The sequence below is a fragment of the Lemur catta genome, chromosome 2 (assembly GCF_020740605.2).
Source record: "Lemur catta isolate mLemCat1 chromosome 2, mLemCat1.pri, whole genome shotgun sequence".
In the NCBI taxonomy this organism is placed as follows: domain Eukaryota; kingdom Metazoa; phylum Chordata; class Mammalia; order Primates; family Lemuridae; genus Lemur; species Lemur catta.
The window spans coordinates 460,962-474,054 of record NC_059129.1 but is presented as its reverse complement, the minus strand read 5'-3'; the positions used below and the strand labels follow the sequence as shown (position 1 = coordinate 474,054).

At 54.2% G+C, this 13,093-nt stretch overlaps 1 protein-coding gene across 1 annotated transcript in view; it reads right to left on the bottom strand.

Moving 5' to 3' along the window:
• The window catches only part of RAB11FIP3 (RAB11 family interacting protein 3), a 66,365-nt gene that overhangs the window by 31,759 nt on the left and 21,513 nt on the right, over positions 1-13,093 (bottom strand). The window contains exons 2-3 of the mRNA XM_045540954.1: positions 9,699-9,792; positions 2,186-2,280 (exon numbers count right to left, since the gene is read on the bottom strand). Coding sequence (XP_045396910.1) covers positions 2,186-2,280; positions 9,699-9,792 — 189 coding nt within the window. The remainder of the gene's footprint in view (positions 1-2,185; positions 2,281-9,698; positions 9,793-13,093) is intronic.

Sequence of the window (13,093 nt, the reverse complement as noted above, 5' to 3'; positions counted from 1 at the left end):
GGAGTTTGAGACCAGCCTAAGCAAGAGCGAAACCCCGTCTCTACTAAAAATAGAAAAAAATTAGCTGAACAACTAAAAATATATAGAAAAAATTAGCCGGGCATGGTGGCAAATGCCTGTAGTCCCAGCTACTCGGGAGGCTGAGGCAGAAGGACTGCTTGAGCCCAGGAGTTTGAGGTTGCTGTGAGCTAGGCTGATGCCACAACACTCTAGCCTGGGCAACAGAGCAAGACTCTGTCTCAAAAAAAAAAAAAAAAAAAAAAAAAAAGAAAAGAAAAGAAATGTTTCTTCCATTCTAAGAAAGAAACCAGGATCTAAAAATCTGCGAAGCAATCATTCTCTTAAACGTTGGGTTCCCACCACTTCTGACAGTACCAAGTGTCAGGCTTGTGCCCCGCAGGCCGCAGGCAGGGTGGGCTGTGCGGGGTCTGCCCACACAGGCCAGCTCTGCTACGCTGTCCAGGCCGCAGGAGGCAGCCCCAGCCTCGGAGCTGGGCTCTCACCCTTCCAGACCAACCAAGTTCTCGGCAGGGCCGGGTCCTTCCTGCGGCTTTTGGGGAGGTCGTGCCCTCACCTCTTCAGCTCCTGGGAGCCCCAGAGTTCCTGGCTGTGGCCATCCATCCTCATCTCGCCTCCCCTCATGCCTCCTCCCCTCTTCCAGGGATTTAGGGGCCGATCCAGCATGATCTCATCTGGAGATCCTTAACAAATTATATCTGCAAAGACCCTTTTTCCAAATAAGGTCACGTTCACAGGCTCTGAGGGGACATATCTTTTGAAGGGCCACCCCTCAGCCCGCTGTACCTACCCAGGTGTAGATTGTAAAAACTCAACATACCGCCCTGGTAGAAATATGCAAAGAATAACCAGAAACCCTCATGAGGAGGAAGAGTGGGCACCGGCACGGCACAGGCCCATGGGGAGCACGGATCCCAGACACGCCGACCGACAACGCTCTTCCTCTGACTGAGGTCCAGGCCTGGGAAGTTCATCGTAGATGGAACCTGTGCAGGGCCCTTGGCCTGGGCCCTCCTCAGGTCCTGGAGGCCATCTTTGCACGGCCAGAGTCCTGCGCCCCGCAGCCAAGCAAGGGCCCCTGCCTCTGCCACGCTGCTGCACACCGGTCACGTGCCAAGAAGCACAAGGCACCTGACACAGGAGCCAAGTCCCCTGCCCTTGGGAGCTCAGGCCCTGCTGGTCGTTTGGGACAAAACAATGAGAGATGACGGCTCCCAGGTGGGGCTGGTCCCGGGCAGGGGTCTGTTGGCAGAAGTGACAGACCCAGTCAGCACACGGGCGTGGCCATCCGAAGGGTGATCAGTGCCTGGGGAAGGTTCTCAGAGCAGGGACGTGAACCGCTGGGGAGGCAGCGGGACCCCGTGAACCCCAAGGTGCACCAGCGCTCACACGCTACGTACAACTACCGTGTGTGAGCCTCACTTCACACGGGCTCACGAACAGCCCGGCCCTGCTGCCTGTCCCCTCCCCGGGAGGCAGGGGCTGAGCAGGGCTGGCGGCTGCCGCCTCTACCTTTTTGTAAAGAAAATGTTCCTGTCCTGATCCAGCCACGTGGCTCCCCTGGCATCTGACCCCTCCCCAGACGGGAGGGTGTGACTACAGTGGCCTGTCCCCCACAGCTATGCCGTCCCCGCAGCTATGCCACCAGGCTCCTCCCCAGCTGTGGGGAGAAGGAGGGACCCACAACTGCAGGAGACACACGTCAGCGTTACAAGCCCGGCTGCATCTGGGAGCGTGGGAGGAGGAGGGCCAAGCAGGAGGCAAATGTTAGTCAAATGTCCCCAACACAGAAAATCATCTCAAAATCGGCAAAAGGAAACCTCCCAAGTCCTCCACTCTGCCTTCGCCTGGCAGACCGGTAGCAGATGACCACAGTGTCACCACCCACCCACCCTTGGCCCAACAACGGGGTCAGGGAAGCCTCTTGCCCAGCCCTAGGGATGCATGTGGGGCAGACACCTGTCAACCTCCTGCCACGGCCACCGTCCCCCAGAGCCCAGGAACCACCAACCACAGAGACCCCCAACAGCGTATGCAGGGCGGGAGACCCCACCCTCTAGGCAAGTTTCTGCAATAAAGAGAACACAGCCCAGCGGGGACCTACGGGAAGCAGGATGCGAGGTGTACAAGGAGGGGGTATCAGATCTCATAGGTGGAAACCACTTGCCTCATAGGTGACAAAGTCGTCAAACTCATCGGGACAGGCCAGGGGCTCCTCGTCCTGGACAGGTGCGACGCCGCCGTACAGCTGGCCATCAGGACCTGTGGGGAGAAGACCCTGTGCTCAGCAGGCCGCCCGGAGCCATCCGGTGAGGTCAAGGGTGAAGGTGCATGACTGGCAGCCCCGGGAAGGAGGCCTCCTGTGGGCGCGGGGGGTCCTGGGGGGTCACGGGAAGTGAGGGGTGAGGGTGAGAAACCCGGGGGAAGAGCCGCTTCCTCCACTTCCTGCCAGGACTCCGGGAGACGGCGTACGGGTAGGAGGATGAACTTTTTATTTCTTAAAAGAACCGGACAGTGTGTACAAGTGAAAGAGCAAGATGTCCCGCTCTGTAAAACTGCTTACAGCCTTTAAAAAATGTTAGGTACCAATAAGATTTAATTTTTTAAAAACATTTACTTTGGGGAAGGTGTAGGTGTGACAAAATAATACTGAAATAACATCTTGCCCTGGGTGCTAGGCTCAAGGGCAGTTTTTATTTTTTTCTTTTTGCTTAACTTATCTTCTGTAATAAATGTTTTATTGTACATAAGAAAACATTAAAGAAAAGGCTATCTTCTCTCACAGACTGTAGTTCTGACATCAGCAACAGACACGACCCACAGCACCCGCCTGTCCCCTCCTGTAATGAAAGACACTCACTGCCGCCTCTTGGTGGCACTCAGAGGAACGAGGCAGGTTCCCAGGAGCACGCAAGTGACGGGAGATGCTGTTTCCCGACACTGCCCCACTGTGAATGCAGTTACTTACCTAACATAAACTAGTTACCTGTATCAGTCACTCAACATGTTTAACATAATCTCATCTAAACTTCGTTAAACGTGAGACTCTGCTGAGTCTCCTGAGGGCCAAGCAAGGCCCCACTGCTGACTCCACAATGCCTTGCAGTCACGGGAGCATCTCAGACACAGCGGACAGACAACCGAGAGCCTTGCCCTACACGGCAGAGAGAGAGATGTGAACCCAGCTCACGTTTTTATATGCTTGATAAGAACTAAGTACAGTGCTTTTATCAGTTTTCTCTATAAGAACTAAAACAATTTTCAATTAAGTGGGAATTTTTAATGTGCATTTATCTTTTACTTTCAGAGCCCGAGGGTGTGTGAGCCGGAGTAATGCCCTATTTGTAACAACTCCCTCTCTGTCTCATTCTATTCCTGAAATAAGGCCTGTGGCCGTGACGGCAAAGCTCCTCGCACTTCTTGCAAACTGGGTCAGCACGTCACGCCTTGCTCGGACTGGCATCAGCGGCGACACTGGAGGTAAAACCTGAAGCTGAAATGCAGTTTGGGTAATCATGTTTTCCTTGCTTTTAAATGTTACGAAATAATTTCAAAATCATCTTTGACTCGCCTTTATCCTACTTTCATTCTCCTTTTCCCTATGAAAAGTAAACGACTAAGTCCCATCACAAAAGAAGAAGAGCAGAGCCCGCGGCCTGCAGCCCAGCATGTGGAGTGCACGTGGCAGGGCGAGCCCACGCGGGTCCCACCACCGCTTCTGCCCGCCAAGCCCACCCCGCTCCGTGGTCACTTTGGAGCCCCGCCCCTCACGTCGGCTCTGAGAGGTGGTCCTGCCGAGCTGGCTCTGAGGCCGAGGGGCCACGCCACAGGCCAGCCTCCCCAGGAGCCCGGGGCTGAGGAGGGACCTGTGAGGCCTCAAAGACAAGGCCACGTCCTCCCGTGGCATCCACAGCCCAGTGCGCCTGCTACCCTCACCCCCACCTCTGACCCTGGTCTCCCTGGAGCCCCAGACGTGCCAGGTGCAGCCCGGCCAGGACGCGGCCACCTGGCCTGGACGTACTCAGGGAGCCTTCCTAGGCCCCACCTTGCTGTCTGCCTCCCACCAGGCCAGCTCCCAGGACGGGTTCCACGCCTCCCTTCCGGGCCATGACCTGAAGCCTGGAATGGCCACAGCGCTCGGGGCACTGCTGCTCCTTGTGTCCACGTCCTCGGTCCTTACAGGACTCAGCTGTGTCCTCCCACGGCCGAGGCCACCTCCGTCCAGCCTGATTCAAGCTCTCGTCCCTGCAGCCTCCCCACAGCCCGCCAGCCTCGGGGCCAGGCCCCTCCCAGCCTTGCCACAGCTCCACGCTTCTCTGCCCCTGAACCCCACACTGGGTACAGACTGTCCCCCAGGGTCTACTCCGCACGGGGGATGCCCCCTGCAATGCACCCTCAGCACAGCATTGGGGAGGCCAGGCCTCAGCCTCTGAGGCTACCTCTGTTCCCAGAATGTTCTCACCACTCAAGAAACACGGCACCACTTCCCGAGCACTCCCAGTAACTCCAGGACTGCCTAGATTTTCAGTTTTAATTAAATCAAAATGGAAACATTACTCAAAAACAATGTAAAGCTGAGATTTAAAACCACCACTGTGGGACTTGGCACGGAGCGGTGCTGGGGGTGGAGGCAGGTGTCGGCCCGGGGTCCGGCCTTGGGGGCTCCGGCGACGCAGGCTGCTCCCCAGTCCAGCTCCAGATGCCCCTGGACAGGCTTCACCGGCGTGTGAAGCACAGGGACGAGGCTGCGGCTCTCACAAGCAGGGGGGCCAGGAGAAGAGAAGCCGGGGCCACTGGGGCTGGGCAGGCAGCCACTGGGACCAGAGAGGCCAAGAGCAGGGGTGGCTCCCCGCACAGGAAGGCAGGGAGGGGACCCTGGGTGCAAACGGGAGACAGGCACTCTCAGACGACCACTTTCTCTCACCAGAGACTGTAAAGTGTCTGCACACTCCTTCAGTCACTAAACGAAGACACATGCGACCCGCGAGACGGCCACGGGGCAGCACCTGGCACCCCTGGCCTGACAGACGGAGAACCCGCGGAGAACAGACGCATCACAACCTGACGGGGCCCCGCCCACCCGAGGGCACAAGTTTCCTGGGAGGACCTGACTGCGGAGCCCAAGAGCAGGCACGTCCCACGCCAAGACAGCCCAGGGACCCTAGAGCGGAGACCGCCCCTTCCGCACTAACTGCCGTAGCCAGAACAGACTGACCACCAGCCCAATGACACGATCGTGGACTCTGGACCAGAGAGGGTCCCACACCGCCCATCTCCTGCTGGCTGCCACCGTGGGCGGTCTCCTGCCTGTGCCCAGGGTGCCAGGGGCCGCTGCTCCTCCCAGCCTTCCCCCTGCAGGGCAGTCTGAGCGCCGCAACTGCCCGAACCCACGAAAATCCTCTCTCGACTCCCTGACATGTTCACCGCTGACCCACAGAGCCTAGCACACCGGCCGGCCAGGCCACCGGGTGTTCTGTGTCCTGCGGCACCCAAAAATGGGTTACTGTGACGCTTGTAACCAGACAGGCAGTAAGGACAAAGAATTACACATCTTTGTACAAAACCGAGTCACAGTTACATGCAATTCCACGCGCACACGTCACTCCCGCCCGTGCCAGGAAACGACCAGTGACGAGGCTGGCGGAGACAAACAGTCCCAGTGTGCTCCCACTCCACGCCTGTCCTCTCCTTCCCTGCACGCGGCCAGACGGCTCCAATGAGCTCTTGAATTCCGGAATTTCCTACTGACAGCCTGCCACGGTACATGTCGAATTTAGCACACCCATCTTCCCACCCTCGATCTCCCAAAATGGTCACCATGTTTGGTTACACGAATATTCTATGTAATTGCTATGACTATGCAAAATGCTGTCCATCACCGGGCCAAGAAGTATTCTGGAAGTGCTCTCCCTCTCGCTCCACTTCCTGCTTTTCCTGGAAATGGCGACAGGGGTCCCCCGCTTGGCCTCTGGCACCCACCCCCTTCCAGCCCCAAACTCTCGGGCAGAGCTGGGCGAGGTCCCCAGTGACCAGCTGGTTCTGGGGGTCCCCAGGCGCCATCACTATCAGGCTAGAACAGCAGTCCCCAACCTTTTTGGCACCAGGGGCTGGTTTTATGGAAGACCACTTTTCCACAGACAGTGGGGGGGCGGGGTGGGGCTCAGGCGGTGCCGTGAGAGATGGGAGTAACTGCAAATACGCACGCTCGCCCACCTGTTGCTCACCTGCTGCTGTGCACCACGCCCCACCCCAACACGTTCCCGACTTTCATGGAAGACCACTTTTCCACGGATGGGGGTGTGGAGCTCTGCGGCTCACGGGTTGGGGACTGCAGGCCCAGAAGCTACACCCAGCGAATCTGTCACTTAAGAGTGAAGACAGGCTGGGGCTGGTGGCAAGCCTGTAGTCTCAGCTACTCGAGAGGCTGAGACAGGAGGATCGCTTGAGCCTGGGAGTTTGGAGTTTGCAGGGAGCTGTGATCACACCGCTGCACTCCAGCGACAGATGGAGACTCGGTCTCAAGAAAAGAGAAGTTACCTGTTTGCATCCGTTTGCACACAGATTCCTGTAACAGCTCTGGGAGAACGCCGGCTCCTCAGCGCCCAGCGCCCTTGGTGCCGCTGCAGGCCTCCCAGCCAGCCTGGTTCTCCTCACATCACTTCCTAGGGCCATGGCAGCTGCTCCTGACCCTCGGGGACAGCTCTGTCCTCTTGCAGCTCCCATTGGTTAACTCCGGGGAAATTCTAGGTATAGGCTTTTCTCTTAGTTTTAAAAATCCATTATGATTTCTTCTTTGGTTCATCAATGATTTAAAGGCTATCTTAATTTCTGAATGTATTTTAAAATCTTGTCATTAACTTCAAACCCAATTGTGTGCATAATAGAGAACACAATCTGTGCGACATCAACGCTTTGCCCTTCATCACCTTTGTTTCACGGTCTGACAGCTGGTCAGATTTTTTTTTTTTGAGACAGAGTCTCAGTCTGTCACCCAGGCTAGAGTGCCGTGGCGTCAGCCTAGCTCACAGCAACCTCAAACTCCTGGGCTCAAGCGATCCTCCTGCCTCAGCCTCCCGAGTAGCTGGGACTACAGGTGTTTACCACCACGCCTGGCTAATTTTTTGTTTCTATTTTTAATTGCCCGGCTAATTTTTCTATTTTTAGCTGGTCAGTTTTTATGCACGTAATGTGCAGGCTTGAAAGCCTGTTTCTTCTCTGTTGATTCGGAGTTCAGGTGTGTGCCAGCTGGAGACTCACTCACGTCTGCTACGGGGCAGTTGCAGAAAGGAGAGAGGACCCAAGGAAGGTGGTGTGAGCTTCTGTTTTGTACGGATTTATTTCGTCTTCGCTTTTTTTTTTTTTTGGAGACAGGGTCTCCCTCTGTTGCCCAGGCTGGAGTGCAGCGGCATGATCATAGCTCACTTCAACCTCAAACTTCCACGGCCTAGATGACATTTTAAATCTCATATCTACTCTCAAAAAGTTACTTAAGGGTTACAATTTATCACTTGGACTCCTACGGGCAGAGCTACCCCAGCCCCAACTTGCTGTCCCAGCCTGGAGACTGTGAGGTCGTCTGATCATCCTCTTCTCTACCAGCACCAGGTGGAGCTGCTCACCTTCCACCCCTGCCAATACCTCCTCCTCAAGGAGCCACCAGCTCTCTCTGCCCCTGTGCGGGTCTCGTGTCCCTGGGAGGTCGTCCATACCCTCCCTCAGCCTCCAGGGACTGTAGTCTGTCTCCACTCTTGTTCTGGGAGCCCCCGCACCCCGCCACCAGCTTGTCACACAGGCCAGCTCTCCCCACCTCAGGACGGCTCCCTCCCCTGAGCCAGGTATCCTTCCTCCTCCCAGCCCTCCTCAGCGAGCGCTGCCTGCCTAGAGCTGGCCTGTGCAGCTCTCGTCTCGGCCCCACCTGCTGCACGGACAGCACCTCACCCATCTGTCCTCGCGCCACTGCCCACTGGCCTCACTGCCACGCTGGTTCACCACAGAGTCCCCAGGGCTGAGATCGGTGCCAGGGCCATGCTGGTCCCACGACGTGTGTGTGGGTGAAAGAACCGCAGTCAAAGCCAGGGCAATAATAGGCGACAACACAGAGAACATCCCCCAGAGCCATCTGAGGATGGGTATTTTAGAAAACCCGGCACCTAAGTGACACTGCCGGGCAGTAATTTTGGGGAAAGGAGAGAGAAGACCGTTGCAGAGAAGAGCTGAGGTCCACGGGCCTCCCTCCACCTGACCACACCCTCTGCGGTCCCAGCCGAGGTCTGGTTCACCTACAAGTGCAGGAAGGAGGAAGGGGGCTGCCACCACCCACCCCCAACACCTGGCCAAAGCTAGGAAGCAAGAAGGGACGGCCCGTTCAGACCTTCAGAATGTGACTGAAGGAAGACTGCAGCTGCGTGCTGAGTGTCAAACGGCACAGCCGCTCTGAGGAACAGCCGTGGTTTTAAGGAACTAAGTTTACACCCGGTTCCTGACCAGCCATCCCACTCGAGACGAGGGCCCCAAGGACGTTTTCACATGCATCCACCCAAAGACGTACACTCATTCTTAGGAGCTTTATTCAAAGTAGCCCCAAGCTAAGCTGTCCATCACCAGGAGAGTGGACAAATAAAACGTGGCACAAGCACACAACAGAACACTACTCCACACCAGAAAAAGCAGATCACTGACATGCAAACCACACGGATCAACCCCAAAGACATCACGTTGAGAGCACATACTGATTGGCTTATTTACCTGACGTTCACGAGAGGTGACAGATGCCAGCAAGAACGTGGCGACGGGAGGGAACTGCAGGGTGACAGTGACGCCCTTGACAGGGACCTGCACCACAGGCTCAGGGGTCTGTCCAAACTCAGAACCGGCTGGACGCGGTAGCTCAGCCTGTAACCCCAACACTTTGGGAGGCCGAGGCAAGAGTTCAAGCCCAGTAGTTCAAGATCAGCCTGGGCAACACAGGGAGACCCCTCTCTACAAAAAAACTTTTTAAAAATTAGCCGGGCATGGTGGCATGTGCCTGTAGTCCCAGTTACTTGGGAGGTTGAGGCAGGAAGATCCCTGAAGCCCAGAAGTTTGGAGGCTGCAGTGAGCTATGAACATGCCACGGCACTCCAGCCTGGGCAAGAGGAAGACCCTGTCTCTTAAAAAAAAAAACAAAAACTCACAGAATGGTACACTTAAGATTTGTACATTTCATTATACGTAAATTTTTACTCAAGACTGCAAACAAATATTGAAATTCGATATAATGACTGATATGCACAATTAAGTTTAAAGTGTGTGAAAACATACTGATATGAAATGCATCCCACTAAGAAACGCACTTGTGGACAGACAGAAGGACGGGTGGAGATGGGAGGAGGGGATACAGCCAGTGGGTGCACGCAGTCCCTAGACCACAGGAGGTCAGTACCTATGCGAGTGCTCACTGTGGAATTCTTTCAGTATTTTTGTATGTCTGAAAATTTCCGTCACAAACCTTTGAGAAAGGGGCAGTAGCTTTCTAACATTATGGATAAATAGTTGAGTCAGTTGAGTCTGGAAGACGGTGTGAGGCACAAAGATAAGAAAGCAGAGAGATCATCTTAAAACCCAGGGTATTTTAGGGGCTTCAGGGAAAACGGAAGATGCCGGAGGAGTGAGGGTGGTTGAGAGGGTGGGGGATGACTGACCTCCGTTTCTGATGGCCGCGATCCCCTGGTAGAAGTCTTCAAAACTGATCACGCCGAGCCCACTGGGATCCAGGTACTTAGTCAAGTCCTTCACCTGCGATTGCAAAGGAGACTGTGTTACCCAAGGCCTTTGCTTGGTCGGGTGGGGGCACATCATGCACTTGACCCCTTGCCAGGTGTGGTGCCAAAAACAAGAGCTGTTGGTTCCTCTGATCCAGGAGGCAGAGGCGGCCACCAAAGGCCACTATAAACAGCTGCAGCCACAGGACAGTGGCACCCTGGGAAGGAGCTGCAAACAGCGCTCAGGATCCCGAATGATGGAAATAAGATCCTGGCTCAAAACGTCAACAGCCGCCTGCTCGAGAGGGAAGCCCGGGAGTCTGGGAGTTTCAAGTACGCGGGACACGTACGCAGAGCATGAACCCACACCCACCACCCACGCAGAAAGCTTCCCCAGCCGCGCAGAGACCTCGGCGGGAAATAACTCAGGCAAACAGACTCTGGTTTGTTTTTTTCAACATATTAAAAACAATTTTTAATTTAATAAAACAAGTACCTGTTTAGTCCAAAGGAAGAATTTCAAAATCCAATGTATTTTATCACCCCAGTGTGTGATTAGTAAAACAATTTACTCCTAAAATTATAATTCTTTCTTACCACGATACAGAAGAACACTAGTCTGAACACCCCCCTCAGGCGCCTCTCAGAGCACTATCAGGTCGGCCACAAAGCTCCTCTCCAGCTAGATATTCTTCATCTAGCTCACGTTTCGGGGTTTTTACTTTTCCACGGGAAAGTACACGGACGATGCCCACCTGACACCGAGGCCCCCTGACGGCTGACGTGGCAGCAGCCAGCACCTGTTTTCACACTGGCACCGCGAAAGAAAGCACATCTAGTGCTTTGAACACTGAACTGCACCAGTATTTCCTTCTTGAAAAATGCAAACAGTATATGTTAAATGTAATTATAACTCTCAAAAATTGATCTCCTCCGTTTAAACCTACATTCAGATAAATTATCTATTTTAACTGTATTATTATTATTATTTTTTTTTTTTGAGACAGAGTGTCACTTTGTTGCCCTGGCTAGAGTGAGTGCTGTGGCGTCAGCCTAGCTCACAGCAACCTCAAACTCCTGGGCTTAAGTGATCCTCCTGCCTCAGCCTCCCAAGTAGCTGGGACTACAGGCATGCGCCACCATGCCCGGCTAATTTTTTCTATATATATTTTTAGTTGGTCAGATAATTTCTTTCTATTTTTAGTAGAGACGGGGTCTCACTCTTGCTCAGGCTGGTCTTGAACTCCTGACCTTGAGCGATCCACCCGCCTCGGCCTCCCAGAGGGCTAGGATTACAGGCGTGAGCCACCGCACCCGGCCTTATTTTAACTGTATTATTATCTACAATCAACACCCTAATTTAAGGGGTGAACGTGTTAGTGCCTTAGTGCTTTCTACTGTGAATTCTCTGATGTTTATTTAGACGTGATTTTTAACTTTTTTTCAAATTTACTATATCTGTAATGTACCTTTAAGTATGAACTCTTTGTTGTTTTCTAAAATCAAAAATCATAAAAGGTAAGTAGGATAATTCACACACGATGTTACAGAGAAGGAAACTATTCAGGAAGAAGAAAGGTTTATATCACCAAGTATAAACTGGATTTCATAAAAATGTAAAACTTTACACTTAAAAGACAACATTAGGCCGGCCGGGCGCAGTGGCTCACCCCTCTAGTCCTGGCTCTCTGGGAGGCCGAGACAGGAGGATCGCTTGAGCTCAGGAGTTCGAGACCAGCCTGAGCAAGATCGAGACCCCGTCTCTACTAAAAATAGAAAGAAATGATATGGACAGCTAAAAAAAAAAAAATATATAGAAACAATTAGCCAGGCATAGTGGTACATGCCTATAGTCCCAGCTACTCGGGAGGCTGAGGCAGTAGGATGGCTTGAGCCCAGGAGTTTGAGGTTGCTGTGAGCTAGGCTGACGCCACAGCACTATAGCCCGGGCAACAGAGCGAGACTCTGTCTCAAAAAAAAAAAAAAAAAGAACAAGAGACGACACAGACTGGGAGAAAGTATTTGCAAATCATATATCTGACAAAGGACTTGTATCCAGAATAAAGAAATCTTACAATTCAATAAGATAAACAACCCAATTTTTTTAAGTGGGCAAAAGATTTAACCAGCCATCTCACCGCCCCACGTGAGGGAGGGCACAGGAAGGGTGTGACCGTGCTGAGAGCACAGAAGCCCCAAAACCCACAGACACTCCCAGGGCACTCTGGGGGGGCAGCTGGCCAGGGTGGGTGCAGCCCCACAGAAGGCCTCATGGAGCCCCTGTCCAGGAAAGGAGGTAGACAGACCACACCTGATCACCCGCTGAAATGAACAGGGTGTCAGGAAAGGACAGAGCTGAGCCCAGGATACCTGGGGAGGTGACGTCACAAGCATCACCTCCTCACAGCAGTGCCCGCCTGGGCCACTGCCCTCACTTCAGGGTCACACCTAGAGGGCCTCAGCTCAGGTGGGCTCAGGACAGGAAGATTCAGTCCCGAGGGCCTCCACTGGGAGTGAAGGAGGGGGTTTCAGAGGCACCACTGCCAAGACATGCAGGGGACAGACAGCCGGGGGCAGAAGAGCAAGAAGTGAGGCTGCCTCGCCGACAGGGACAGGCACGGTGAGGCGGGGCAGGCAGAGCACCCTGGGCCTCGAAGCCAGGCATCGACGGGAGTTGTCTGCTGGCCTTCGGGAGGCAGGGTGGTCGGGGGCTCACCGCCCAGGGCAGCTGTGCATGTGCACAGGACGATTACTGACGTCCAGCGGGGGCTGCCACTGAGGCAGAGAACAGACGTTAAGCGCAGCCCCCCGTGGAGAGGCAGAAAGAGAAGCCAGAGACACAGCCACAGGAGAGTGGTCAGCAAAGCCACAGACCGGGATGCAGGGAGTCGGGGAGTGCTGTGACACCCCACGGACCCCAGGACAGACCACCCTGCTCAGCCCCCCACCACCATTTGCCAACACACACCACAAAGTCAGACTCAGGGGGACCGGCCCCCGCTGCCTGTCTGCACAGGGCAGGATGCTCCAGCCCTCACGGTGAGAAGACCGCGGCAGCCGCCGTCCATGATCCCAGGATCAACGTCCTGTTTCAGCGTGACGCTGGGCTTGGAAGTCCGTTTATCAGCTGATTTCTTGGAAACAACTGAATTGGAGTTTTTTATAAAATGTGTCCCTTCTTATCTCACAAGAGCCTTCATCCCTAAAGCACGTGATGTCTGGAGAGAATCTCGCTGGGTACCTGAAGAGTCATCTCGTCTGGAATCCACACTGGCCCACCCGTCCTTAAGATTTCTAAAAATGTCAATACCCGAGCTACTAACTGAACACAAAGT